This window comes from Xenopus laevis, chromosome 1L (genome assembly GCF_017654675.1).
Source record: "Xenopus laevis strain J_2021 chromosome 1L, Xenopus_laevis_v10.1, whole genome shotgun sequence".
Lineage (NCBI taxonomy): Eukaryota > Metazoa > Chordata > Amphibia > Anura > Pipidae > Xenopus > Xenopus laevis.
The window spans coordinates 117,013,855-117,041,751 of record NC_054371.1 but is presented as its reverse complement, the minus strand read 5'-3'; the positions used below and the strand labels follow the sequence as shown (position 1 = coordinate 117,041,751).

At 39.3% G+C, this 27,897-nt stretch overlaps 1 protein-coding gene across 1 annotated transcript; it reads right to left on the bottom strand.

Moving 5' to 3' along the window:
- Positions 1-115: 115 nt before the first annotated feature.
- Positions 116-24,229, bottom strand: ncbp1.L (nuclear cap binding protein subunit 1 L homeolog). The gene is given in 23 exon segments (NM_001092041.1): positions 116-775; positions 866-979; positions 1,079-1,210; positions 1,629-1,743; positions 2,106-2,209; positions 2,768-2,861; positions 3,533-3,635; positions 4,448-4,570; positions 9,862-9,965; positions 10,059-10,133; positions 11,276-11,338; positions 11,700-11,764; positions 12,285-12,395; positions 13,404-13,467; positions 14,020-14,117; positions 15,916-16,131; positions 17,232-17,301; positions 17,419-17,540; positions 17,890-17,997; positions 20,623-20,779; positions 21,757-21,857; positions 22,600-22,688; positions 24,113-24,229. Coding segments are annotated over 23 exon segments (2,376 nt in total). The 5' UTR covers positions 24,147-24,229; the 3' UTR covers positions 116-661.
- Positions 24,230-27,897: the final 3,668 nt, after the last annotated feature.

Sequence of the window (27,897 nt, the reverse complement as noted above, 5' to 3'; positions counted from 1 at the left end):
CATAATGTATTATTTACACAGAACATTCTTTTTGCATATCTTACATTTCTTTAAAGGAGTGGAAGTATTCAAATGTTAAAAAAAAAAAAAAAAAAAAATCACCAAGGGCAAGAGCTTAAAAAATATTTGAGTTGTATTTAAATCATGCTGTTGCCAGAATTAAGAACTCTGTTTGGGATGGCGCAGAGTGATGGGAGGGGGGGGGGAAACCAAGGAATAATGAAAATCTTAAGACATCATGTTCATTGTAGCAGGACAATAATAATAAAAAAAAATAAACCATGTCATTGCTATGCTGACAAAAAAAAAGTGTTTCACTCACATTGCAATGAAGGAAACTTCCAAGGAAAATATTAAAAGAAAAAAAAAAAAAAACAATTCTAATGTATGTCTACATAGAGTAGCAATACCATTATAGGAGGGGTAATACAGTAAGCAATACAGGACAAAGCCAAAACAAACATATTCCCTCATAAAATAGCTATACTGTCCAAAAAGAAGCAAATAGTTTAACCAATAACCATAACACTGCAAATGATGGCTTTGCCTCTACTAGCAATCACATTTTCAGTGTTAATTGACCAAAAATGTCTTTTCCTAATAACATTCCAGCCCTAGAATGCAGCTGCGGGTGTACAAAGGAACTCCGGCGCAGGTTTCATTAAGACTGTAATGCACAAAACTGCTGAAAGACGGTCAGGATGTGATGGTCCAGTTCTGCTGTGAACAAGAGGTTTTCCAGAGTCACCATATACTGCTGGATTGTCTGATGATGCTGTAAAATTCCATGAGAGAACACTTTATTGGATACAGTTTCAGTCTAGAATTATTAAGTAGAAAAGTCTTGAATGAAATCAAGCATTACCTGTAGGAATATCTGCTGAAGTCTCTCTCTGCAGTTCTTATACCAAGCAGTATTCACATCAATGGCTCCAGTTTCACAGCGTACTAAGTGTTCCGTAAGTATCATGATAAACCTCTGAGGGGGAAAAAAAAAAAAAAAAAGTATAATCATTACGCATAAATATGACATTTCAAGTTGTGTTGCCTTTAGGCTTCATATAAAAATTGATGTTACCTGGAAAATGACAAGGAACAAGTTCTTTTGTTCACTCTGAGCGGACTCCACTTTCTCTTGCAATCGCTCAATTTGTTCTTCTAAAGGACCATCTTTTCTTCCACTGTCTTCATCGTTGTCATCACTGTCTCTCTAAAACACAAAAACAATCACAAGGTAGGTAGGTCATTTTATGGCTGAAATATCCGTGTCCTACATCATTTCTCTAACTAGGAACCAGTTTAGATTTAGAGGGAGGGGATAAAAAGTGTATTCAAAGCATGACAATCGGTCTCTTTCATCCAAGAAAAAAAAAAAAACATTTAATTATGTAAAATAATATCACTAAGTTACTTTTAAAAATGCATTTCCTTAAAACATTATTTTTAATAAAAAGGAGAATAAACAGGAATTGATAGGTTCTTAGCAACCAGAGTTAAATATGAGAATGCCTGCGGAAGAAGGGGAGCTTCAAGAAAGCAACCATTCTAACTTGAGAGGTATGATGCAAATATGCATCAAATGTCACAAACACCAATATCCAACTCTTTTCGTATTTCATATTACATACATGTTTATGCTGTTTAGCTAGCCTTTGCTTAGTTTCTTCCAGCTCTTTTTGGATTTTCTGGACATGTTTATTCATTTTCCGAATTGTAGAGTGCAATATTTCCCAAATATAAAACCTGTAAAGAAAGTTAAAAATCTGAAGCAACCAGAATAGGATCCAAAGCACATTAAAGCCAGCAAGCATTACATTAAAATATGCATAGTGCACTACCACTAAATCTGGCACATGGGAAAAGACAAGTGTCATAACAAGGGTAACATAAAACATAGCCAGGGTAGAAAGAGTATTACAATAAAAGTCAAAGCTGTAGTACCCATGGTGAGGGTAAAGCTACAAGTACAATAAACAGATAGCAACTTTATCAGCAGCTTTAGATGCTTTGTTTAAGCAGTTTAGGTTAGCAATGTCCAATAGTCACCGGCTTTGAGAATACATAGTCTCTACCACATAATTTCACAGTTAAGACAAATAAGTCACCTGGTGAAGTCATGTGATAACTCTGGGGAGAAGATCCAATTTGCCACTGCTGCACAGTCAACAATTTGTGTTCGGATCATCTTATCCACTAACACAGCAATCATCTGTAGACAGGATTAAGACAAAATGCCAAAATATTTTGTACCAGTTTAACAACGAGCAGATTTATTTTCAACTCAAACAATGTGCTGCACAAGTTATAGTAAAACTAAAGGGGCAAACAATTGCATAGTCAAGTTGACAATCATGTCATTAGTAGAAAGCAAAGGTTTAATTAAAGACCAGGCAGGTTATGTCATCATCCATTATGCTCACCATACCCTGGGTCCTGCAAAAATAAAGACTGAAATAGGGCACGTAAAAAATTATAATAAGGACATTTTTGGAGCAGTAGACTGAACAAATGATTGTGTAGTTGCATATGAATGGTGCAATTTGGCCCAAAAAGTCACAAGTAAAAAGCTATTCTGCTGCATATTGCTTTGTTTGCACTTACAAAGCTCACTTTTATAAGAGGTAACTGGTTATTTAGAGTAACAGTAACCAACAAATAGAAGTGCAACAACGTTGTGTCTAATTTGGCTTTCAATTATCCCATCATTCATTCATTCAATGATTAGAACAGAAGCATCTTTATGCCACACTGATTAATATAATCTCACCTGTGGGTGATTTTTCCAGACGTCATAAGCGACTCTTAGAATATGAAGTTTCCCTTCATCACTCTCAGATAATGCTTTAAAGATGTCATGAAACCTTTACAGAAGAAACCCATAGATATGTTACCAAAATAAATAAATATACAGTTTACAGACGGTTCCTTCTAGTTTTCTCCACTTTTGTGCTGGAAAGAGGTATAGATTTTTTAATTATACTTCAAACAAAACATTTTTCAAATGGTGTAACCCTCATTTTAAAATTAGCTGGGAGGTCCCATTTTTTTCCCCTAACAATCAGTGATGCCAGCAGTATAAAGTGCAGAATACCCCTCCTTTTTTTCTTACAAACTGAAATATACTGTATATGGCTTGTGCTGAACATAGTTGTCTTTTATATTATGACATGACTATAGTTGTTATTTCTTGTACTAAACATTGTAAAGACCAACTAAAACGACCTTCAATTTCCAGCTTCCTACAAGCCATTGTTTGAAGAAGGCAGTGAATATCTGAAAGCCTGACGAGGGCTTATAGGCTAAGGAAAGGCATATAATGCTGCAGGCTGCAGTTTAAGAATCTCCAATTGTAGTAGAAAAGCGATTAAACAATTTTAAATGTCCCTTTTAAAATAATAATTTAGGAATATTTAATGTTTTAAATAAGAATAGACAGAACACGTTTTCAATGCACGTTTGATTTAGGTGTATGTAGAGGTTTACTGACAAGTCAGTATTTCTCCCTGGTGAAATGCAAAAATAGTAAACTTACTTTGCAAGAGCACTAAAGGCATGACTGAAGGACTTTGATGCCAGATTAAGCAGGCTTTGTACAAAAACCTCAATTTTAAGTGGATTAAAGCTGATTCCTTCATCTGAAAAAAAAAAAACAAAAAAAAAAACAGCATGATCACTTTAAATGACAACCTCAGTGTTATAGTCTAACAACCTGCAAAACATCTAGTATAAAATAAACTTAGAATGCATAAAAAACATGAACAGTCCTGAAAATATTCTTATAAATGGTGCTCAGTGATGTCACTATTTTCAACTGACCGTACCTAACTAGTAAAATCTGATCCTCTACTTCAGAATAAAAAGAATATTTAAAGGAACGTCAGAGTTCCATAGTTTGAATAAAATAAATGCCATGACTCGTGGATTTATATGCTCATGGAACTAAACGGTGTCTTGTAATATCTTTATACTGCACAAAGAAAGTAGATTATTTGATATATAATCATCAATGAAAACATTGTTCCTGAACACATGAAGATTATCTATGAAGCATCATAAACATTTTTTAGCAGAGCCAACTTTCTGATTAGATTCCCCATACATTATCCTGGTAATGATAAGTGACGAGTCACCACAATTAAAATTCACACTGGCCACTAGATACCACCCACATCTTAGACTAGCCAAAAGATGCTTAAAAGTCAGAAAATACAAGTCGTGGGTATTAGAATTTTTAAATCAGTTGCCAGAATGGATGTAGTTTCATAATTCCTCATCTAATTGTGAAACCAATTGGTCTTTATTCATACGTTTATGAACTGTATGGTTCACTTTTTGAATGTGGTGGGTGTTGCACCAAGATCTGCATAGGTGATATTCCAGTTTGTTTAGAACCATAGAGATCAGTCATACAGCAAAAAAAAAATAAAGGTATTTAAAAACCTCTTACCATCGTCGTCATCTTGATTAGGATTAGGGATATCTTTTAAAATGTTAAAAATCTCTTTGTCGCTTGCTTTATTTTTAATTTCATTTGTCAAAGTGACAGCAACAGAATATCCAGGCAAAGCACCTAAAAGGTTAAAGAAAATTAATTAGACTAAATGAATGAAACAATGCTGAAAATTGTAATAGATTAACATCCAAGTATACACTTCCTTATTCTAATAAACATTAGACTTCTTGTTATGCCTATGTATAATCACGCTTTTCATTAGGTTATAGATTCTGAGAACAAAAACAAATGCACTGTAAGCAAGGTTCATACTACCAATTGTGGTGTAAAGAACTTTCAGTAAAACAAAATCTACTCATCAACATCTCTGCTTACAGAATTTTAAAACTGCTCACAAAATTCTTTGCTGTGCACACACGGAAAAATAATAACACAAGCTCTTTGCTACTTTATGGCTTTCTTGCATTATTTGCATTTCTATTCAGGCCTAGTAAATGTTCACGTTCCATAGTGACTCCAAAACTGTTGCCTTTGCAAATTCATCATATTTGAGATTACTCCAAAATAAGACCTATTTAACATGGTCTTAGAATAGAGTCATCTTCATCAAGTTAAAAATTCCTCCCTAAATCAGGACTGTGCAACTGGAGAGCTGTTGGCTGTATGCAGTCCTCCAAGTGATTTTAATAGCCCTAAATGTACAAGAGAGCTACAGGACTTCTCTGTACGACCTCTGACCTACAATAGCTTTTTAGCAATAGCTTAAAAAAAATGCAACCATATTTACTGTGAATAAAAAGATTTTTGATACTCCCCGTTAAATCTGTTTCTCTGTAGTCGAAAGGGGAACAAGGAACAATGGGGTTAAGCTCCACCCTCCAGGAGGCAGGACACCTGGGAATAATTAGTGCCATACTAGGCTTAACCCCATACACTGTAATCACCAAACTTTTATCGGAACAATAACGTTAACTATAAGGCAGAATGACAATCCAGGGAGATCCCATGTCCCCCTTTCAACTACAGAGAAACAGATTTAACGGTATCAAAAATGTTGTTTTCTCAGTCATCTTAGGGGGACACGAGTAACTATGGGGATTTAAAGCAGCCCCCAGGTGGGTACGAGCCTAGTTGCTTTGAATACGCTATTTGAGTACTGACTGCAACACCTTACGCCCGAGTGAGGCCTCAGCAGAGGAAAATGTGTTAAGAGTCTACAAAACTTGGTGAAGGTATGCGTAGATGACCAGGTAGCCACTCTGCAGATCTGGTCCAGCGACGCCGAATTACGCCAAGTCCCTGACGCTCCCATTGTCCTGGTCGTGTGGGCTCAGACGCCGTCTAGTGGAGTCTTTTGACAGGTAGGCTTGTCTTATGGTATGTCTGATCCACCCAGCGATGGTTGCCTTGGAGGCTGCTTGTCCTCTACGAGGTCCAGTTAGCAGGATGAACAGTGATTGAGAACGGCAGAAGGATTTGACTGTTCCAGATACCCTGAAGCGCTCTGACTACTTCTAGGTTGTGGAGTCGTCTCGGTCGTTCTTAGGATCTGAACACAGTGACGGTACTACAATCTTCTGATTTATGTGGATGACACTACCTAAGGTACCGTGAGTAGTATGGCTTTATCCTTGTGGAAAACCAGGAATGATGGTTCGCAGGATAGTGCGCTCAGCTCAGACACTCTTGGTTGATGAAATCGCAACTAGAAATACCACCTTCCATGTGAGCCAAGTATCTGCTATGGAGCTCAATGGTTTGAACGGAGGATCCAGCAGGGCCTCAAGCACCAGATTAAAGATCCCAACCCGCAACTGGTGGATGAAAGGGGGGGGGGGAACCATATGCGCCACCCCCTGGAGAAATGCGAGTATTATATCTTCCAACGCTAGCCGATGTTGGAATAGGATAGATAAGGCTGACACTTGCACCTTTAGAGGGCTGAGCTTTATGCCTAGCTGAAGGCCCCATTGCAGAAATAACAGAATTTGTGGCACGTGGAGTTTGAGAAAGGCCAGGTAGCACTCTTTACATCAATTAGAATAGGAGTGCCACACTCTGTGATATGATTTTGACTAGGTGGGTTTTTGTGCTTTCAGCATCGTTGAAATAACTTCCTCTGCTAGTTCATGACTCCGCCGGATGGATGCCTCAACAACCATCCCATCAATGCAAAGAGACCGGGTTGGAATGAACTATTGGTCCTTGTCAAAGAAGATCTGGTCTGTAATCCAAGTGGATGGACTGCACCACGACAGCTCCTGAAGATCAGAGAACCAGGTCCTCCGAGGCCAGTATGGGGCCACTATTACTTTGACAGGAGAATTTTTTTTTTTTTCCTTCTTGAGGAAGCATGGTAAGAGGAGTAAAGACGTAGGACAGGTCAAACCTCCAGACCTGTGTCATGGTATTTACTCTTGTTGCCAGTGCGTCTCTGTAGCAAGCGAAAAGCCTTGGAACTTTCCAATTGGCTCTGGGTGCCATTAGATCTATCTGGGGCTGTCCCCAGTAATCCATGAACTCTGCAAATGCCTGTGGATGAAGCTCCCACTGCCCTGGATGCAGTTGATTCTGACTGAGGAAGTCCACCTTTGTATCGGACACTCCTGGTATGTGAATGGCTGACAATCTTACAGAGTTGATCTCTGCCCGAGGATTTGTTGACCTTCCACTAGTGCCGCTCTGCTGCGCTTTCGTCCCTGGCAATTTATGTATGTCACTATATTTGCATTGACGCTCTGAACGCGTACTGGTTTTTGCTGCAGGAGATGTGCCCAGTGGGCTAGCGCTAGTCTTACGGCTTATATTTCCAGAATGTTGATTAGAAGTTTGAACTCCTCTGGAGACCACAGGCTTTGTGGCAAGAGGCTGTCCCACATCACCCTCCAGCCCTGTAGACTGGCATCTGAGGACATCACATTCCAATTTGGGGTCACCCAGGATTGGCCCACTGCTAGATTGTTCAGTTGTAGCCACCATTGGAGTGTTCTGCGTGCCGCTATGGACATGACTGAAGTGTGAGCAGTTATCTACGATGTGTCCAGGTTAGTGTCACAGGTAGGCGAATGCCTACGCAATAGTCTGTGCGGTAGATAGTATGTCGGCTCTAGGGACCCCTTCTTAGATATCCTTAAGTAATGATTCGGACCAGGCTTGTATAGCCCTAGATACCCAGGCAGAGGCTAGACAAGGACATAATGTTGAACCCGCAGAAGAGTAAATAGCTCTTAAAAATCCCTCCAGCCTCCTGTCCGAGGGATCCTTTAAGGCTGCCACATCCATTACTGGAAGGGTGGTTGACTTGGACAGTCTAGAGACCGGATCGTCCACCCCCGGGGGGTTTGACCATTTGTCCACCAATTCTTTGGGAAAAGGATAGAACTTAGAAAATTTCTTTGATGCTTGAAACGTTCGTTCTGGGGCATCCCATTCCCCCTGTATTATGTTGAAGAGCTGTTCATGTGACGGAAAGCAGTTTGCAGACATGTGATGTCTCTTACAAAAACAGCAATTTGAAACATTACATTTGTTTGTTTGTAAACTATGCAATACCTCAAGTACCCCTTTAATGATCCCGTCAACATCACGGTCCTTACTCTCCTCCGCGTTTTAGTCTTCTTCCCCAGAAGAGCCCTCAGAAGGCGGCAACTTGCCTTCTGATTGAGAGAAGACTTGGTCAACAGACGACTCGTCAGATGGAGCCTGGATGGACATGTCCCCCTTCAGTTCGCCTGACCGCTTGCCACTGGATTTGTGGTTGAGTTTGGCTAAGGCTTTGCCTAAGTGGTCTGCAATGGCTGGCAGCCCCTGCAATGATGCCAGTGACCGAGTTAATTGAATTGCCCAAAGGGGAGCTGGTGGCTCTGTTGGGTGGCTGACTGCTAGGGCCTGGGAAGTTCCCTCCCGATCAGAGTTAACTGGCTGTCCCCTGCCCCGCGGCACAGGTTCTGCATAGTGGCTCACCCTGGTCTCCAGGCAATTTGGCATGGCACTTAGTACAGGCACTGTACCTGGACTGCTGAGGGTACTTTCCTCACCGCCCTCGTGAAGGGCCCCCCTGACCTACCTTCTGCCATTGGGAGACGTGGATTCGTAGTTAGGTGTACAAGGACCTCGGTTATATGCCAAGTGTAGAGAACGTTGCCCTTTTTTGCGTTGTGCGCCTTAAATTTAGTGCTCCAACGGAGGGGGGGGGGGATCTGATGCGCCTCACGCTGCTCTGCAATGCGTTCCAACTCACACGCTGCTCTGCAATGCGTTCCAACAGCGAGCACAAAACGAAATGGCGTGGGGTTCCCCCCCCCCACCTGCTGGGTCCGACTGTCAGCTCTTCTGGTGCAGGGGTTACCAGGCAGTCTCCCAGCAGCGCCAACAGATGCAACTTCAACTTCATCTCCTTCTCTCTTTGCTCCCAAATACTGCCACTGCAGGGGGAGAATGGCGTGCTAGAAGCTGATGCAAAGGTAGAGAGGGATGAAGGGGGGGCTGTAGCAGACTGCAATAAAGGGAGAGCCTGTGCTACATACCTAGTTCTGGTCAGCTCACCCAGACCTTTTGCCCTGCACCCTGTGGTGCAGGGTGGTCGTTCTAGCCCAAGCTAGAGATTGACCCCAGTGGCTTTTCAACGTTGGGGGCGAACCACGGAGGAGACGAGTACCCCTGCTCCTGGTGTCCCCCCGGGTGCTAGCCTGTGCTGGCTGAAGTTAATCTCACAGGATGTGATTGTCCTACCTCCTAGAAGCAGAACATTTGAAAAAACCGATTGCTGTATGGGGTAAAGCCTAGTATGGCACGTCCCTTAATTAATTATTCCCAAGTGTCCTGCCTCTGGGAGGGTGGAGCTTAACCCCATCTTTCCTCGTGTCCCCCTAATATGAGAAAAAGAGATAGTAGAAGATTGAACAGCACCACCAACTCTTCAAGTCGTTAAACAGCATTTATTTATGCTTTTGAGAGCATCACCGCAACGTTTCAGGCCATGCAGCCTTTTATTAAGCTTGATAAAAGGCCGCATGCCCACAAAAGCATAAATAAAGGCTTTAACGACTTTAAGAGTTGGTGGTGCTGTTCAATCTTCTACTACACAGTTTTGCCAATGGTAAGTGCACCATCTCCAAAGAAAAGTGAGAATCGATGTGCTGACTACAGAGAAAAAGAGATACCAATACCTGCAGTTCAAAAGTGGGGTGTTCCTAGTTTTATTGTGGTGCTCTGGACATACAGGTTAGGATCAAACGTTTCAGGACAACAATGTGTCCAGAGCACCACAATAAAACTGGGAACACCCCACTTTTGAACTGCAGGTATTGGTATCTCTTTATTCATTGCTATAATCACTGGCGAGGGAAGAGACCAGAACCAATACCACCATTCCCACATCGTTGTTTTATGCTACAGACCATACTTACTGTTACTCTCATCACCATATTTAAATACACAGGAGGGACTGGCTGGATATAATGCAGAAAATGTTGCAGGTACAATGTCCAATATTCTCTGGTGATAGGAAAGCCTTAAAAAAACAAAAAAAAAACATAAGAAATTGCATAAAAACACATTGTTAAGGCTGCCAGTTCTGACTTGTGTTGTGGTATTAAGGACATACCTCATACATTTTTCTAGCACTTCACGAACAAATTGTGGTTTTGGTTTATTCAAGTCTTGAGAAAGACAGTCTGCCCTGTAAGAAAAATGAACACTTAAATTTAACTCAAAACTCAAACACAATATCAGATAGATGTGATTTTTCTAGGTTCTGCTGTTATGCTGCCTTTATAAAGAATCAACAATATTCAAGGAGTAAGGGACCTTATAATCTTTGCACTACCACAAATGCAAAAGGTATTGGTTTAATAGGCACTTAAAAATAGTTATGTCCATGATGCATTTCATTCAAGTGAAAAATATGCCATTACTAAATGAAAGGCACAGAGTATAGGGGGTTCAGGTGGTCTGAGACCAGGACGGCCCACGACTGTCATTAGGAAAAAAGAATAAACCAATTGGTTAAGGTTTAATATGAATAGGATTAGAATCTATGGTACTTAAAGGGTAAAAGTTTAGCAACAGTTTGCTAATCTGCTAAATGCACGGCCCACAATAGCTACATATTCAGATTGCAAGTGTTAAATGCTCCACTAGTCACTTTTAAAGGAGAAGGAAAGGTTAAAACTAAGTAAGCCTTATCAGAAAGGTTCATCTAAATATACCAGTAAACCCCCAAAGTAGTACTGCTCCGAGTCCCCTGTCAAAAGAAACACTGCATTTCTTTCTTTCTATTGTGTACACATGGGCTTCTGTATCAGACTTCCTGCCTTCAGTTTAAACCTCATTGCCCTGGGCAAGAGCATGCTCAGTTTGCTCCTCTCCTCCCACCCCTCCCTTCTCTACTGTAATCTGAGCCCACAGCAGGGAGAGACTCAGGCAGGAAGTGATGTCACACCACATTAATACTGCAGCTCCTATCCTAAACAAACAGAGTTTCTAGAGCTTTTTACTCAGGTATGGTAAAACATTCTACAGAATAAATATAGCATTCTATCTTGCACTATTGCAGCTAATCTATTGGCAATAAAATGCCTCCGTAGCTTTCCTTCTCCTTTAAACAAGAGCATTTACTTGTGCATTCCCCCACACTAGATCTTGTGTATTCCACTACAGTGAAACACATTGTGTATAAGAACCAGAAGTGTAAAAGAAACAGAACAAACAGCTGCTGTTGGATGGCAGTGGCGGTTAAAGTGTGTTACATGCCGCAAGTGTTCTACAGATGTATTTTTTATGGATTAATTTGCAGGTTTAACCTGCAAGCAAATCACTTACCAGTCCTCCCAGTTCCATCTAAATTGAAAGTTTGAAAGATGGTGTGAAAACCAGTTTATAAACCTGTAGGGGAAACCGAAATGAAGAGAAAATTCTCAAAATGCAAACAAGCATCAAAATTAAAACGTAGGAAATACAATTAATCAGTTGTTTTAACTACACATTTAATAAGACCATGAGAGACCATTTTTGCAGTTCACTAGGACTACTAAAATAATATAGATTTCAGAATAACCTATGAAGGTGTGCTCTACAGAACATTTACAGAAAAAGTGAAAGCTAACCCCAGATTATCATCATTTGTGAATAGTGTTATTAGTATATAGCACTAAGACAGTTCTTCGGTAAATGGATGTCTATATTTATTACACAACTCCTATAAATCAGTAGAGTGGGCAGTTCAAATGCTTCTGCAGATTATTACCTGTCAATACAAATTGTGTTCATCGTATCCAGGCGTGTATACAACATTTCAGAGGCTTGTGCAAGCTATTCATTGGTTAAGCATTACAGAAAATACATTTTGGAGTACTAGACAAGCAGCTGTTATAAAACATGGGCATTGCCCTTAAATTTTTTTTAGTACTCTTTTCTGTCACAAAAAGGGTTTTTTGTATTTTATTATATATTTATATTTTACAAAGCATAAATGAAATAATAAAATTGTCATTTATGTCTTCAAGCCATAGATTTTATAATATCTAAAATAGTCAAATGTTCTACCCAAGTCTGGTCAAAACTAACATTTTGGCTGAGCCACTAGGGAATCTGTCCCACAGCTAAAAAACATGTCTAGAAACCTGTGTATTGTATGCATTACCTTTTCAAGAGAAAACTTTAAAACACATGACATTGTTTTGCTACTGAAACCCCGTGCTGAGCTTAGATTGACTATTGGTCTCAATGGTTTTTGTGTCAGTACCTCCACTTTTGAACACTGGGACATAGATGCCAGTGTGTGCCAAAACTAAAATTGGTCAGTTTTCAAACACATCTAAGAAAAGGATACAACTTGTGGTAACGATCCAGGTTGCAGTTTGCAAAGTTCAATAAGAAGTGTAGTGTACATGACATCGATATGTGGAGGAGTTGGTAACTGAAACAGCTCTCCAAAGATCACCTTTAAAAAAAATAAAAATAACACAAGTGACTTGGCTGTAAAACACACACTCCCACTAACCTCCAGGTAATTAAAATTTGTTGCAAGAAATGAATGAATAAAACTGTTAGTTTTCTTACAAGATTTGGGACTAGTGGATCACGTTTATTTCCACTGGAAACATTTGCCCCGGAGCAATAACTCATGACATCCAATCATATTTACATAGTTAAAGGAGACCAGTCACCCCAAAAAATTATTAATAATCCTATTTTATCACATCAGTCAAGCAAAATGAACTTTAATTACACTATATAAATTATATGAATCTTGCTTCCTTCAGTCTGGGAAATCAGAATTGGCTACACAATTAAACGGTGAAGAGAACTGGGGGAATGTGGAGAGAGCATCTAGGAAGTGCTGAATGGAAAGTGAAAGTAATGGTCTGCCCAGCTTCTATGCCTTCTAAGGCATAGAGGAGGGGCAGACAATATTTGATTGACAGCTGAGATTTTTAAATGAGCTTACAACAACTATGAATGCTTTAATAAAAAATAGAAATTGGATGTCATGTTTAATTTGAAAAGGACTTTTATTCTACAGCTTTGTGTGTCTGGGTGACCGGTCCACTTTAAGTGGTGTTGAAAAGAGACCAAAGTCCATCAAGTTCAACCCCTCCAAATGAACCCACGCACACATACTATATATAAATATCTATACCCACTGGTTTCTATTTTTACACTGAACTGTTCCTGAACTGTACCTTGTTTCAAGGTCTCAAAACATATTACATATACCTTGTTTCTTTGTACAACAAAGAACATAAATATATTATTAAAAGGGAGCTTAGCTACTTGCCTATGGAGCCATATGGTCTAAAGCCAAAAGCCATAAACAAAGCAAAGTATGTATCATTCACTTTTTTTAAATTGGATTCAACAAGCCCATTCTATGGGGTTACTTTGGTAATAGTATCAATGTACACATTTAAAACATCTACAATATGTAATGTAAAAGGAAACTACATACCTCAACTATGTGATAATTCAAGGGAATTTTGTTCTTCTCTGGGTAGCTTAACAGTTGAGCAGCACTATAAAATAAAAACATAATTATGATATTTTTACTCTAACTTTTATTACAACCGTCACTGTGTATGATCTGGAAAGTTAATAAATATTAAAAAATGAACAAAAAATGAACATATCAAACGATATTCAGATTTACTGAAATCGAAATTACATAAAATTATAACTATGTGGTTCATGAATGTTCCCCTAAGTTTTAAAATAGCATTATTTGTTAAATATTAATTCTGATATTGCCAATATATGGCCTGACAAAAAATGTCTGTAGGTTACACAGAAGAGTGTAGGTCATGAACATACTTTGAGTAAGTCAAACATGTGTAGTGTGCCTGTGCCATGCTTACAGGTAGATGATATCAAGGCATGTGATTGTTAGATATAGAAGACCCTACAGTACGATAATATAATGGAGGCTATGCCTTAGGTTTTCACCCAATCCACTAAACATTGTACTAAGCTTCAGGTGCACAAAAAAAAAAGTAAATCTGAGAGAAATCTGACATATAGAACACTAGATTGGCAACTTCAGACTGAAAACGTAAAAAAACAAATCATACCAGGTTTTCCTTTCGCGCCAATGTGATTTAAGTATACAATGCAGATTTTCTTCTATAACAAAGCGCTCTACAGAATGACTTCCAGGCATGACTGGACCCTGTAAGAATACAAATACATCTCTGTCAAAACATGATGGCTACAGACTATAAAATGTTTTTGTTTTTATATTCAAAACAGTTCACTAAATACAAGCTCACTTTAAAACTAGTAGTGGGGGAATAAGGGCCAGAAAACTAAATAAACAGTATGCTGTGTTACTAAGGACATGTGTTACTATGGCCAGCTGCCATATGGGAACCCTGTCAAGTATTTATTATGCAGAGATGAGAGTTCCTGCGCACACAATCATTCCTTCATAATTAAAGTATATGTAAGAGAAAGTTAATGGAAGACAGTGCATGCAAATCTTCATTTAAACCAATCGGTGCCTCTAAACAAATTTGGCTTTATATACAGAAACGATTTTGTCTGTTTTGTAAGAATAACCTACACAAATCACTGTAAACATTATATGAAAAACCATAGGACAGTGTATAAAACATACTTCCTCCCTCGGCAAATTAATAAATTCATATGGTTTCCACTACCACCTCTATGCTGACGATACTCAGATCTATCTCTCATCTCCTGATCTCAACCCAGAACTCCTAATTCGTGTCTCCTCCTACCTGTCCGCTATCTCTACCTGGATGTCGCAACACTACCTTAAATTAAACCTCTCTAAAACTGAAATGGTTCTCTTTCCTTCAACTAACATCAGTAACATCCCAGAAGTATCCATCATAGTTAACAATTCCACTATCACCCCCTCTCCCCAGGCCCGGTGCCTTGGGGTTATTCTAGATTCTGCTCTGTCATTCACTCCTCATATCCAGTCACTTATTAAATCATGTCACTTCCACCTAAGGAACATATCCAAAATTCGATCATTTATCACCCAAGACGCTTCCAAAATTCTTATTCACTCTCTCATCATATCCTGTCTAGACTACAGTAACTCTTTTAATTGGCCTCCCCCTCCAGAGTCTGTCACCTCTCCAGTCCATAATGAACACTGCTGCGAGGCTCATACACCTCAGCAACCGCTCCTCCTCTGCCTCGCCATTCTGTCAATCCCTGCACTGGCTTCCGTTACCTTTCAGAATCAAATTCAAATTAATGACACTGACTTTCAAAGCACTTCATAACTCTGCCCCACCCTACATCTCTGAACTCATCTCTATATACTCACCCACTCGCTTACTACGCTCCTCTACTGACCTGCTACTCAACTCTTCTCTCATTACCTCCTCACATGCTCGCATTCAAGACTTTGCAAGGGCTGCACCCCTCCTCTGGAACTCTCTCCCACGGTCTGTCCGACTTTCTCCCAACCTTTCTGCTTTCAAGAAATCTCTGAAAACGCACTTCTTTCGAGAAGCCTACCCTCAATCTGCTTAACTACCAAACGCAACACCACATACAATGCCACATTTCTCACCCACTTAATTCGATCTTGCCCACTCCCACACCTTGTGTATTACTCCCTTCCCTTTAGACTGTATGCCTATGCATAGGGCCTTCCTCACCTTTTTGTACCTGTATTGATTGTGATGTTTGTTACTCCATATGTTCTATGTATGTAATTCATGTGATGTAGTTGTATAATCACATTTACTTTACAGTGCTACGCAATATGTTGCCGCTATATAAATACATGTTAATAAGAATAATAATAATTGCCATTTAAACAAAAGATTTTGTCATACGTTTAAATGTAATACTCGGGGGGGGGTGCTGTTTGGGTTAAAACTAGCTGATGCCTCTTTAAGACACAGGACCTGTTAAAAATAATCTGAAAACCTCAAATACCCAAGAAGCTTAAGTTTTATAAAATTATGCTAGTAACTGTGTACCTCAGGTGCATCTGTGTAGTCAAACATCCTGAAAACAACTCTTGGCACTGGGTACACAGAATCTTCAGTATGAGGTGGTGGCGTAAACGGTGGAAGATTGTGCTGCAGAGCTTCACACAAAACGCTGTCAAAGGCAAGGTATGGACGCAGGATGTGTCTTTCCTGCCAACGGTCCTTTTTTAACTTCTGTATTTGTGCCCACAAGCAGTCTAAATACTTAGGAGAATACAAAAAAATGTGTTAGTCAAATTCAGGGATCCCCAACCTTTTGAAACCGTGAGCAACATTCAGAAGTAAAAGGAGTTGGTGAGCAACACTAGCATGAAAAATTTTCTTGGGCTGCCAAATAAGGGCTGTAATTGGCCATTTGGTAGCCCCTATGTGGATTGTCAACCTACATTGAGGCTCTGTTTGACAGTGCACCTGGTTTTTATACAACCAAAACTTGCCTCCAAGCCTGGAATTCAAAAATAAGCTCCTGCTTTGAGGCCTCTGGGAGCCACATCCAAGGGGTTGGAGAGCAACATGTTGCTCACGAGATACTGGTTGGGGATCACTGGTCAAATTCAAGCAGATAAAAAGCACTCTTTTTTTTAATCACACAGATGTAAAATGTTAAAGCCTTCTATTTCCTGTGGTACAAGTAATTAGCAGACAATTTCGGCCTACTTTCGAAAAAACATTTAGGAGCCTATTACTAAAACTTTAATTAATTTTTCACTAAAAAAATCGGAGAGAAAAAAACTGACAAAATCTAGCATCAATTCTCTATTGTAAGACTGAAGCTCCGAAATTTTATCGAATGGTCACTGTGAAAACCCAGACTTTATTGGATTATCCAACACAGGTCATCATGTCAAGAAACAACTTCAGGGACATTTGCCATCAACAGGTTTGAGATGGAGTATTTTCATATTCTGATAGGTTAATAAGTCCACAAAAAATAGAGTGCCCCCCCTCGTAAATTCGACCAGAAAAAAGAAAATAATAATAATAATATAGGTTTAATAAATGGGTCCTTAAAGCTCTCCAAAGAGAGCTCATAGATCAAATGACCAACAAAAAGGAACGTCCATCTCAGTGTGAGGTGTTAACGTCATATACACATGAACATTCTAGGGACAGCCAGATAAGGTACAAGATAATATAGATCAAAGTGGCTGAATATAAATTAGGGCTAAAGTAATGGTGTGAAATAAAGGAATTACATATGAGCATTTAGTCTAGTGTCCCAACAACTGCGTGTTTCTGACTTGAGAATAATATAAACACCAGTAATAATTATATTAAAAGTAAATCATAAAAAGGGAATTTACCTCTTCCTGCGGGTGTGGTTTTTCTGCTGACCATACTTGCAGAATAGATACATGGAGCTTTTGACGTTGCCTTAAGGTGGAAAATAAATTCTCAATTAAATTTAAAAAAAAAAAAAAAAAAAAAAAAAAAAAATCGATTTGGGTACAGCAGACACCCCACAAAAACTGGAAAATAAAGAAGTCTTACTTCAGGTAAGCCTCAATTTGGGATAAAATGCGGTCCATCTCGACATCTTTTTTCTCATACAATTCTTTTCCGACCCACGGCAGTGAAGAAAGAACTGCATACACATACCAGTCACTTCGCACCTGCAATAGTTCAAATCGCATATTTACACTACAGAATGGGTCTGACTACACAAAATAATTCTTTTATGTCACTTGGCAGTAAAAATCTAAAGGAAGGTGTCGGCTGGTTTCATTACCCTAACTGCAGTTATTTTGAGCTGTATAACAAATGCACTGCGAGTACAGGCAGATCTTCTCTGTGTATCATGCGTCAGATTCACACATAAGTAAACTTTACACATTTTGACTTCATTATTTCAAAAGGCTTTCAATGGGCTACAAATAATTTCCTTCAAAGAAATTGATTATGCAGGTAGTCTTCTGGAATTCATATGTATACTGCCTTTGTTTGCTAGTGTATCACACTTACCTGGGGAATATCTTCTTCCTGAGTGACCCCAACAAAGCTTTCAAACATGGCAACCATTGACGGGGCTGCGATCACATGGCAATTTACAAGATCAGAAAGAAAACGGACCTATATGTAGAGCAAAAAGATCAAAAACAAGAGTTTAAAACTTTTTTTTTCCTCAACACAAATTATTGGTCTTACACATTATTTTTACAGTGACAAAAAATTAGAGATGCAACAAATCAAAGGTTTGGTTTGGGATTTGGCCAAACCAAATCCTTATGACCATACAACTTTTCATCACAGAAACGTCACATGTTTTTGTTCTTTTTAACCCCTCCTTTCTCTAATTAGCATATGCAAATTAAGATTAGCATTTGGTTTGAAATTCAGCCAAATACTTCAATTCAATTGATTCAGGATTTGGCTGAATCCCAAACAACTGCAAATAAAATGATGAATCATTTCAACTGCAAAACTGTAACAAGACTGCAATATGGAAAACAAAAGTGCATTTGTGTACAAGTCACAATCTGAAATATTTGAAGACTACTACCAAAGCAATTATACAAATTGCAACACCATTTATTGGCATACCGGAAACAGTCAACTATACTTCAAGGGGTTGTTCACCTTCCAACGCTTTTTTTTTCCAGTTCAGTTGGTTTCTCATAGTTTACGAGACAAAGACTTTTTCCATTTACTTGCCATTTTTTATATGTGACAGTTTTCCAACATCAAAATTGAAAGTTATTAGTTGATACATTTCTTATCTTTGGCCTTGTTGAGCAGGATCCCTTAAAGGGGTTGTTCACCTTCAAACAACTAGTTGTTTTCAGATAGATCACCAGCAATAATGACTTTTTATTTTCTATGTGTGACCATTTCTAATACTAAAGCAGCCCTGGGAGGGGGGGGTCGCCGACCCTGTAACCTGTTCTAAATGGATACATTTAGTTGATACATTTCTTATCTTTGTCCCTGCTGAGCATAATCTCTGGGTTTCATTACAGGCAGCTGTTAGAATTGATACAATAGTTGCTAATACACTAGGGATGCTATGGAGAAATGTATCAACTAAATGTTGCAAAATTGTAACAGTTAGAGTCTGCACCTGAATTACTGAGCTGCCAGACTGAAACACCAGAGACACGAACATTGAACTTTAAACTTAGATTTTGGAAAAACAGTAAAAAATAAACAATGTAAAGTAATTGAAAAAAGGTCTTTATTTCCGAAGAACAATCTGAAAACAACTAAATTGTTTAAGGGGTTCACCTTACAAACACTTTTTTCAATTCAGTCGTTTTCAGATTGTTCACTAGAAGTAAAGATTTTTCCTACTGTTTTAGATCTTTTATTTTTTTACAGTTTCCCCCCCAAATTTAAAGTTTAATATTCATATGATTTCAGGCTGACAGCTCAGTAATTCAGGTGCAGATTCTGAACAATCACATTTGCTACATTAGTTTATACATTTCTCAGCAGTATCTTTCGATTATTTGCAACTGCGAATTCTAACAGCTGCCTTTAAAGGAATTCAGGGATTCTGCTCAACAGGGCCAAAGGTAAGAAATGAATCTACTATATGTATCAATTTAGAACAGCTACAGAGTTGGTGACCCCTGAGCTGCTTCAGAAAGACAGAAGGTAAAAAAAAAAAAAAAAAAAATGAAAACTTTCCACTTCAATATTAGAAAAATGGTCACAAATATAAAATAGAGAGTAATTGATTGGAAAAAGTTTTTATCTGGTGAACGGTCTGAAACCAACTTAAAAAAATAAATAAATCAAACTAAGTATTTGAAGGTGATCAAACCCTTTAAAGGCAGCTGTTAGAATTGATACAATAGTTGCCAATACTCCACAGATGCTGCTGAGAAATGGATCAACTAACTTAGCAATTGTAACAATTCTGCACCTGCATCACTGAACTGCCAGACTGAAACACCAGAGACAGGAACATTAACTTTAAACTTCAATTTTGGAAAAACAGTTAAAAGTATTTATTTCTGAACAATCTTAAAACAACTGAATTGAAGTGTTTGAAAGTGAACAACCCCTTTAAAGGAGGAGAACTAAACACTAAAAATGAATGTGGCTAAAAATGCCATATTTTATATACTGAACTTGTTGCACCAGCCTAAAGTTTCAGCTTCTCAATAGCAGCAATGATCTAGATGAACATCAAACGTGTCACAAGGGAGTCACCATCTTTGAAAGTGTCTGTGACACTCACATGCTCAGTGGGTTTTGAGCAGCTGTTGAGACGCTAAGCTTAGTCACAAATTATCAAGCAGAATATAAGGCTGGTCTGTAATATAAACTGATGCTACAAGGCTGATAATTACATTATGATGCTAATTGCACTGGTTTCTGTGCTGCCATGTAGTAATTATCTGTATTAACTACTAATCAGCCTTATATTGTGACATCTATATTTAGTAAGTGACAGCAGCACAGAGCATGTGCAGTGAATCAGCAGAAAAGAAGATGGGGAGCTACTGGGGCATCTTTGGAGACACAGAGCTTCCCTGCTAAAGGGTTGTGGTTGCCTTGGGCTGGTACAGAAGCCAAAAACAATGTGCAGCATTTCTACCTACTTCTTTAGTTGGGCTTTAGTTCTCCTTTAAGGCAAAATACAAGTCTCAGAGAATGTAGCATCATCATAGATAGTGTTTAGCACACTACTGATACATAGATGCAAGGAACAACTAACAACACATAATTCAGAAGAAACCAGGCACTTACTAAATATACAGCCTCACTGTAAGCATTCAGTTTAATTGTCTCTTTGAGATGTCGTATCATGGCTTCCACAAATTCTCCACCAAAATTGTAGTTTCTGGCATTAAGCAACCCAACTAATGTAGAGTACACCGACATTTTTTCAGGCAGCAACCGAGCCCTAAATAAATAAAATGCAGTAGTATGAACAGAGGAGTTTTGAAAATTTTTGGTCTACAACACAGCTTAGTGTTACCAAAGTGCAGAAGGTAAAAGCACAAACAACAGTGTAACAACCCCCAACAATACCTCCCACCCCATTCAAGTTAAAAAATACCTAGCAGCTGTTGGCTGGGCATGTCTAGGTGAGAGCTGTAGAAATCATCTTTGACTTAAAAAGAATGAAATAAAATCACAAATAACACAAAGTCTGTGATGCCATGGTTTCAGCAGATAAAACGAGGGCCTAGGCTATGCACAGCACCTGCCACATGCGTTAGCACAAAATGTGTACCTTTATGTTATTTTATTCCATTTTCTTCTCAGGAAAACTAGTGGTAATAAAAACTACAGCTCTTTGAAGGGTTATAGATCAAACATGCCAATACTCAAAAGTTTTAACGTTATTTGTAAATGTAATTGCTATAGAAAGCACAGTGTGCCCCATCTATTGTTATTCACTGCCATGCAAAAGTGTCATAAGAAAGAGACCAATGAAGAAAAAGAATGTGGAATTTAAGTCTTGGATGGAGGAGAACCGACTTCTGTTTCATTGTATCAAGACTCCGAACAACCAGCAAGGGCAGACAAGAACTACTTTTAATTGAAAATGCATTTTAAATTAGATTTTACCTCAGGCAAAAATTATATTTATTTGGTTTAAATCCACCTCAAGTCTCGCTAATTTAAATTCCATCCTGCACACTATTTGCTTTTCTACTTTCCTCGTGCCTTGCATTAGGAAAAGGCTGTCAAATTCAGAGGCAGAAAGATTTAATGAAATGTTCACAACTCAAACAAAGGTATTGCTCACTTCTGAGCAGTGTATTAACCATAATTAGAATTTATACTTTAGATTCTTCCAATAAAATTGCGCTAAAACATATCACTAGTAGCCAAAGTCACAAACCGCAACATTTAAAAATGTGTTATACTTACACAAAACAAAGAATTCTTAAGATCTTGCTTTTGTAGTTAGGCAGATCAGCTTCCAAAACTCCAGCCAGACCTTCTAGGTTGCTTTCCAGTGAGGATGTACTCTGAAAAAGGCAATACATTTAATTTCAAATAACTAAAAATGTACTAAAAGTCAAGTAACAATAAAAAACTAATCGAAGCAATCATATTCTTACCAGTTCTGTAAGTTAATGGCTTAAAAGTCTCCACTACAAATGCAGTTAAGTAATTCCCTGCAGGGTGAGGCAAAGCTTAAATCATGGGTAGACATTGCACATACCCACTGTGCTCTGACCAGCTCTTAAGAAACGAAGCTTAGAGTAGATCATCTAAGCAAATAAGAGTGACAGTAAATCTGTCCTAGAAGCTGCTACTATGGAGATCATTATTCATCAAATTTGATGCTAAATGCAGTGGTTTTTAAGCTCCTGTGTAATGTGAATCAGAATTTAATAGTCATCAGCCTTGTACTGTAAATGTTATATTGTTTACAACAGACAGCTGCCCAGAGTATAATATGAGAATCAGTAAAAATGGGGGGGCTCTCCAAGCTACTTGTCATCCAGAATTCACTGGAAAATAGTACTAGAGTGATCAACAGAAATTTTGTCAAAAGAAAATAAGCAAAGGACTGAAGATTGCCATTTAATGTGCAAAAAACTGCAATGTTGCAGCCTTACTTAATGGTTATAATTTAAACCAATTATTGGCATTAGAAAGGGTTGCTTGTTTTTCCCAGGATTCTTAAAAAACAAATTCTAACACTAGAATTAGTATAAGTATCACCAGCCGCGAGGTCCCCTATAATTTTCATAAAATATTTACCTTTTCACCAACTCTGCATATCAAGGATTCCAATCTGTCTTCGATTTCAAGGGGCTCTGAGGTTTTTCTCCTTTTGTGAGCTTGTCCTCCTTATGAAGAAAAAAATAAAAATCAAATTGTTATTTTAAAAAGCTACTACATGAGAGAATAATGTATTCATAAAGAAACCAGTTGTACATTACTAGGCATTTTAAAGTTATTTTATACTGCAAGAAAAGACGAGCATATTGCTAAAGCTTTAGCAATATGGAATAAATTTCAATTTTAACTTTACTGGCTGGCTCTAGGAGTGCGTGCTCCTCTTTTCTGGTTGTATTCTCACCTCAAGCTACAGGTTTGGGGCACGGCACCCGAACCACCTGCCGTTTCTGGGGAGTGCCAAAAAAGCTGATTTTACATACACTAATTACATTGTTTAAACTGTGTCTGAAAGTGATGGACCTAAGGTTAATACAACCAGGTCACTCTGCCCATCAGGTGAGCTGCAGTATAACTTATTTTGCTGTACCTTATATAGTTTTTGCGTTTCAGTGCTAAAAATTTCAATTGGTCAGCTTTTTACTTTTTGAGGCCAGAGCTGGTTTTGTATATTAATATTTTATACTGGGCAAATAAGGCATTTGCATTGAATAAAAACAAGCATTCCTAAATTTAAAATACAATTTTTACACATTTGTCCTTATGGTGACTAGACCCTCCATTACTCCAAGCAACCATTCAATGATCTCTTTTCAATGCCCAATTTGGGGGGCACGGTTTCATGAGAGTCAGCAGAAGACAGTCATTTTGAATCAGCCACGAATATTATAAACAAAAATATGCAGATAACGGAGGTCCAATGAAGGATAACCCCAATATACAAAAAAAGAAAACTAAACTGTACAGGCATGGTTTATTCTACCTTTAATATATGTATAGAGCCAACCACACCTGTGAGTATTTTAGTGCTGTTCTATTTCTGCATTATAAAAACCCTATTTGAGGCGGATGACCATAGAGAAGATTTTCAGCTGCACAATTATGTTTGGGTGCAACAAAAATAAATAAATGCAACATGAATGATCATGCACTGGATCTGTGAAGGCTCTGGAGACAATGGATCAAACCATTGCATCCATAGGTAGATGATGTATTAACAGTAAATATACTGAACCATATCCAATTATTATTATTAGGCTAGTTTGCAATAAGCCAACCAAAATCAACAATCGCTGTCACGTCTATAACTAGGGTTGGCAAAATAGGCGTGGACATAAATAAAATGGCCTTTTTGACATTGGGACTCCCCTAATTTGGAAGTATGTGGTCCCCAGGATTACTGATGACAACTCTTTAGACTGTCACGAGATCTATAAATTATTGGAATGTGTAAATCTCCCGCACATTATTCTGCTGCTGACCGTCCCTTCCGACTACCTGGGCAAACCATGTTTTGCCTGTCTCAGGTCTTTTACCCAAACCAACCTCCTAATAAAAGTCACGTATTGAAACACAGGGGCTCGACTAAGCTTACCATCATTTTCGTCACTGTGCCTCCTCCTGGACATGGTGTCGAGCACTACTTTGCCTCAAACAGCAGTGTCACCCACAGTGACCGACAGCTTCTCACAAAGCCAAGCGTGGAAGAGCCGCGCGAACCGAATTGATGGAGGATCCCCCACAAAGCTCTCGCGATAACTTAGGAAAAAGCGCGGCGTCTTCTTTACTCCCTCTGATTGGTCAATGAGTTTCTGACACGTTTCCTACTGCCGGCTGAATTCAGAACTTCAATCAAACCTGGCGAATAAAATAAGTAAACCCGGGGGGCGGGACTATGAAACTACCTTCCGGTTTTCAGACTAAACTCGTGTCGAAGGTTTTTAAGACTCTCTTGACAGATCTTTCCCTTGATGTCTATGGCTGCCGAAGGGGCGTTAACTTCCGGAAACACCTTTCAGTCAAGGGACTGTGTGTAAATAGCTGAATTGCTTGTTTCATGAAGCGGGTGATCTATAACCTTGTACTGTAGCGTACTGCCAATACGTTGCTGTTCTAAACAGATAGTACAGGAGATGCTGGCAAGTGGCAAAGTGTAGTGAATTCAGCAAAGAAGTAATGGAGAACCAGCAACACATGAGCACGGATAATAGGGAACTGGAACTTAGAAACTGCATTTGGGAGAGACTCATATGGCTCTATAACTATCCACCTCTCTTTTGTTTTACTTCTTTATTTATAATATATTAATTTAGGAAAGTCTCTCCCCTTTCCAGAATTATCTCTCTTTCCCTGGTTAAAGGATGTATATATCATTACAATTACTTATTTGCTTATTTCAAAATTGTTACAAAAGTATCTTATCTGGTGCTGTGGCTGTTCAGGGCTCTCTGCCAAAAGCCAGTGCAGAGAAAAAGAGGACTTTCCAGTACAACGGAGGGACTGTGGGTTGAGCTTTCAAAAGAGGGACTGTCCCTCTAAAAACAGGACAGTTGGGAGGTATGGAGTAGGGATGTGTCTAGCAGCTGGTGAATTCCAGAATGTTTTCAAGGATGCACCACTTCTGACGTATGTGATTTTGGGTTAGGCACTCCCATTCAATGAGGGTTGAAAATAATTGTTACACTTTTGTTCCCTGGGCCAGTAATCCTTCTTTCCCGTCTTCAGAATTAAAGGGGAAGGAAACCTAGTTGCCACAAAAACCCTCCCACCCTCCCTCCTCCCCCCTGGCCTACCCGTCCCGCTGGGCAAATGCCCCTAACTTGTTACTTACCCTTCTGCGCAGGTCCAGTCCAGGGAGTTCACAGATGACATCTTCTTCCACGCGATCTTCCTGCTTTGAACGGCGTTTTGGCGCATGCGCAGTAGGAGCATTTCGTCGGTACGGATCTACTGCGCATGCGCCAAAAGTCACAAAGTACTTTTGGCGCATGCGCAGTAGATTGTACCGGCGAAATGCTCCTACTGTGCATGCGCCATTCAAAGCAGGAAGAAGATCGCGTGGAAGAAGATGTCGTCTGTGAACTCCCTGGACTGGACCTGCACAGAAGGGTAAGTAACAAGTAAGGGGCATTTGCCCAGCGGGACAGGTAAGCCAGGGGAGGAGGAGGGAGGGTGGGCAACACACAGGAGGGAGGGAGGGTTTTTGCGCCAACTAGGTTTCCTTCCCCTTTAAGATGCCGTACACAGGCAGATTTAAGATGCAAATCTGACCCCTTCAAAACAAGTTGGCAGCCTATCTGCCCATGTTTGGGCCCTCATGGAAGGCCTATCTGATAGAGATCTGGCTGAAAATTGGGCAGATGTGTTTGGGACAGGTTTCCGTCATGGATCATTTGGCCCTTAGTGAATAATATCATAATAGACGAGCCAATGTGGTCATTATCTAAATGCCTACGCTTGCATTTGTCATGATCTGATTATTTGGCCAAACGAGACGATCTTAAGGTGTTTGGCCGCCACTTTTAGACTTGCTGATTACATATGATTGAAAGACTAACGGTGGCCATACACAGAGAGATCCGTTTGTTTGACGATAGACAGAGAGATCTGCTCATTTGGCAATGTCGCCAAACGAGCATATCTCTCCTCGATATTCCCACCTTAAAGGTATCAAGCTGATCTGATCTTGGACCCTAGGTGTTTTTCTTGGAATACGGTGTTCTTCTTCTGCCATGCAAAGCGCTTTTTGGTATGACCAAATAACTCAATTTTTGTCTCATCAGTCCAAAGCACTTTGTTCCAAAATTACTGTGGCTTGTCTAAATGAGCTTTTGCATAGAATAAACATGTTCTGTTTGTCCTTACAATATAAGGGAAAATATTTCCTCCCTTATGTAAATTTTTTTTTTAAAAAAATGGAACCTGTGTAAATTGTATGTGTACTATATCTTCCAGCTTTATGTTTGTAAAAATAAATTGTCCTTGTCCTTACAATGTAAGGGAAAATATTTCCCTCCTTTTGTAATTTTTTCCATAAATGCACATTTATGACCTGTCCAGACCAGAAGACAATGAATTAAACTTCCTAAACCATTTTCAGAAGAGCATTGTAAAAAAAATGGAACCGGTGCAATATGCTGTATCTTCCAGCTTTATATTTGTAAAAATACATATTTTTAAATTAAAGAGATAAAACTAACCACCGGTTGGGCTACCATGGCTTCACTCTTATTTAAAACAGTTTTTTTTCTACGTTCTTTTTTTTAAGTTTTTATTTTAAAAAAATAAATAAATCCTAACTAATCTTTCCGGGGTGAAATACACTCTATTAAGTAACTTGATCTGTAAATATCTGTCCCTAATAGAGAGAATACGTTGGGGGTATTAAAGCTAGGGCATCCATCCATAACTCTTACTCTAAGTCCAGGATGTCTTCACACCAGTGTTGTTGGACTTTATTCAGTTGGGTGCATTAATATGATATACATGTAGGTTAAGTTTTTTTCCAAATCTAGTCCGTGAAGCTATAGCTCCATGGTAATTTTGGTAACCACTAGCAGTCTAAAGGTGGCCATACACGGGCCGATAAAAGCTGCCGACAGACTGTGTCGGCAGCTTATTGGCCCGTGTATGGGGGCCCCCGACGGGCTTCCCCGATCGAGATCTGGCCGAAAGTCGGCCAGATCTCGATCGGATGGGTTTAAAAATCCCGTCGGATCGCGGCCGCATCTGTTCGTTGATGCGGTCCCGCGATCCGACCGCCCGTTTGAGAATGCTAGGATCCGATCGTTGGGCCCTAGGGCCCACGATCGGATCTGCCCGATATTGCCCACCTCAAGGTGGGCATATCGGAGGGAGATCCGCTCATTTGGCGACATCGCCAAACGAGCGGATCTATCCATGTATGGGGACCTTAAGAGTGAATTGCGTTTGGAAGGCATGTTTTAGCTGTAGGTACCTAAATAACATTCGATTGCAGTTGGAATTCAGTTTGGAGCACATATGTGCAAAATAATTTGTAAAGGGTCCCTGGAAGTGGAACTGTCTGACTGGTTCTGGAAGCAGTGAGGGAGACTGGCAGCATGGGCAGCCAGACACGCCTGTCCAACCAAGGCTACAGCTGAGCTGGGTGCAAACTATCTCTAATAGAGTCTAGTCATTTCAGCTGGCTATGACATCATTGAAAGGGTCGTTTTGATTCTGAGAAGGAGTAAGGCTGCAGGGCCAAGACTAGAGAACACTCTCTAATACTCTAGTTGTCTCATTTGGCTGTAAAATCATTTAAAGGGTTTTCTGGATCTGAGAGGGATTAAGGGCAGGACCAAGGCTACAGCTGAGCTAAGCAAAACACTCTAGTTTCTAGTTTTATACAGGAGTATA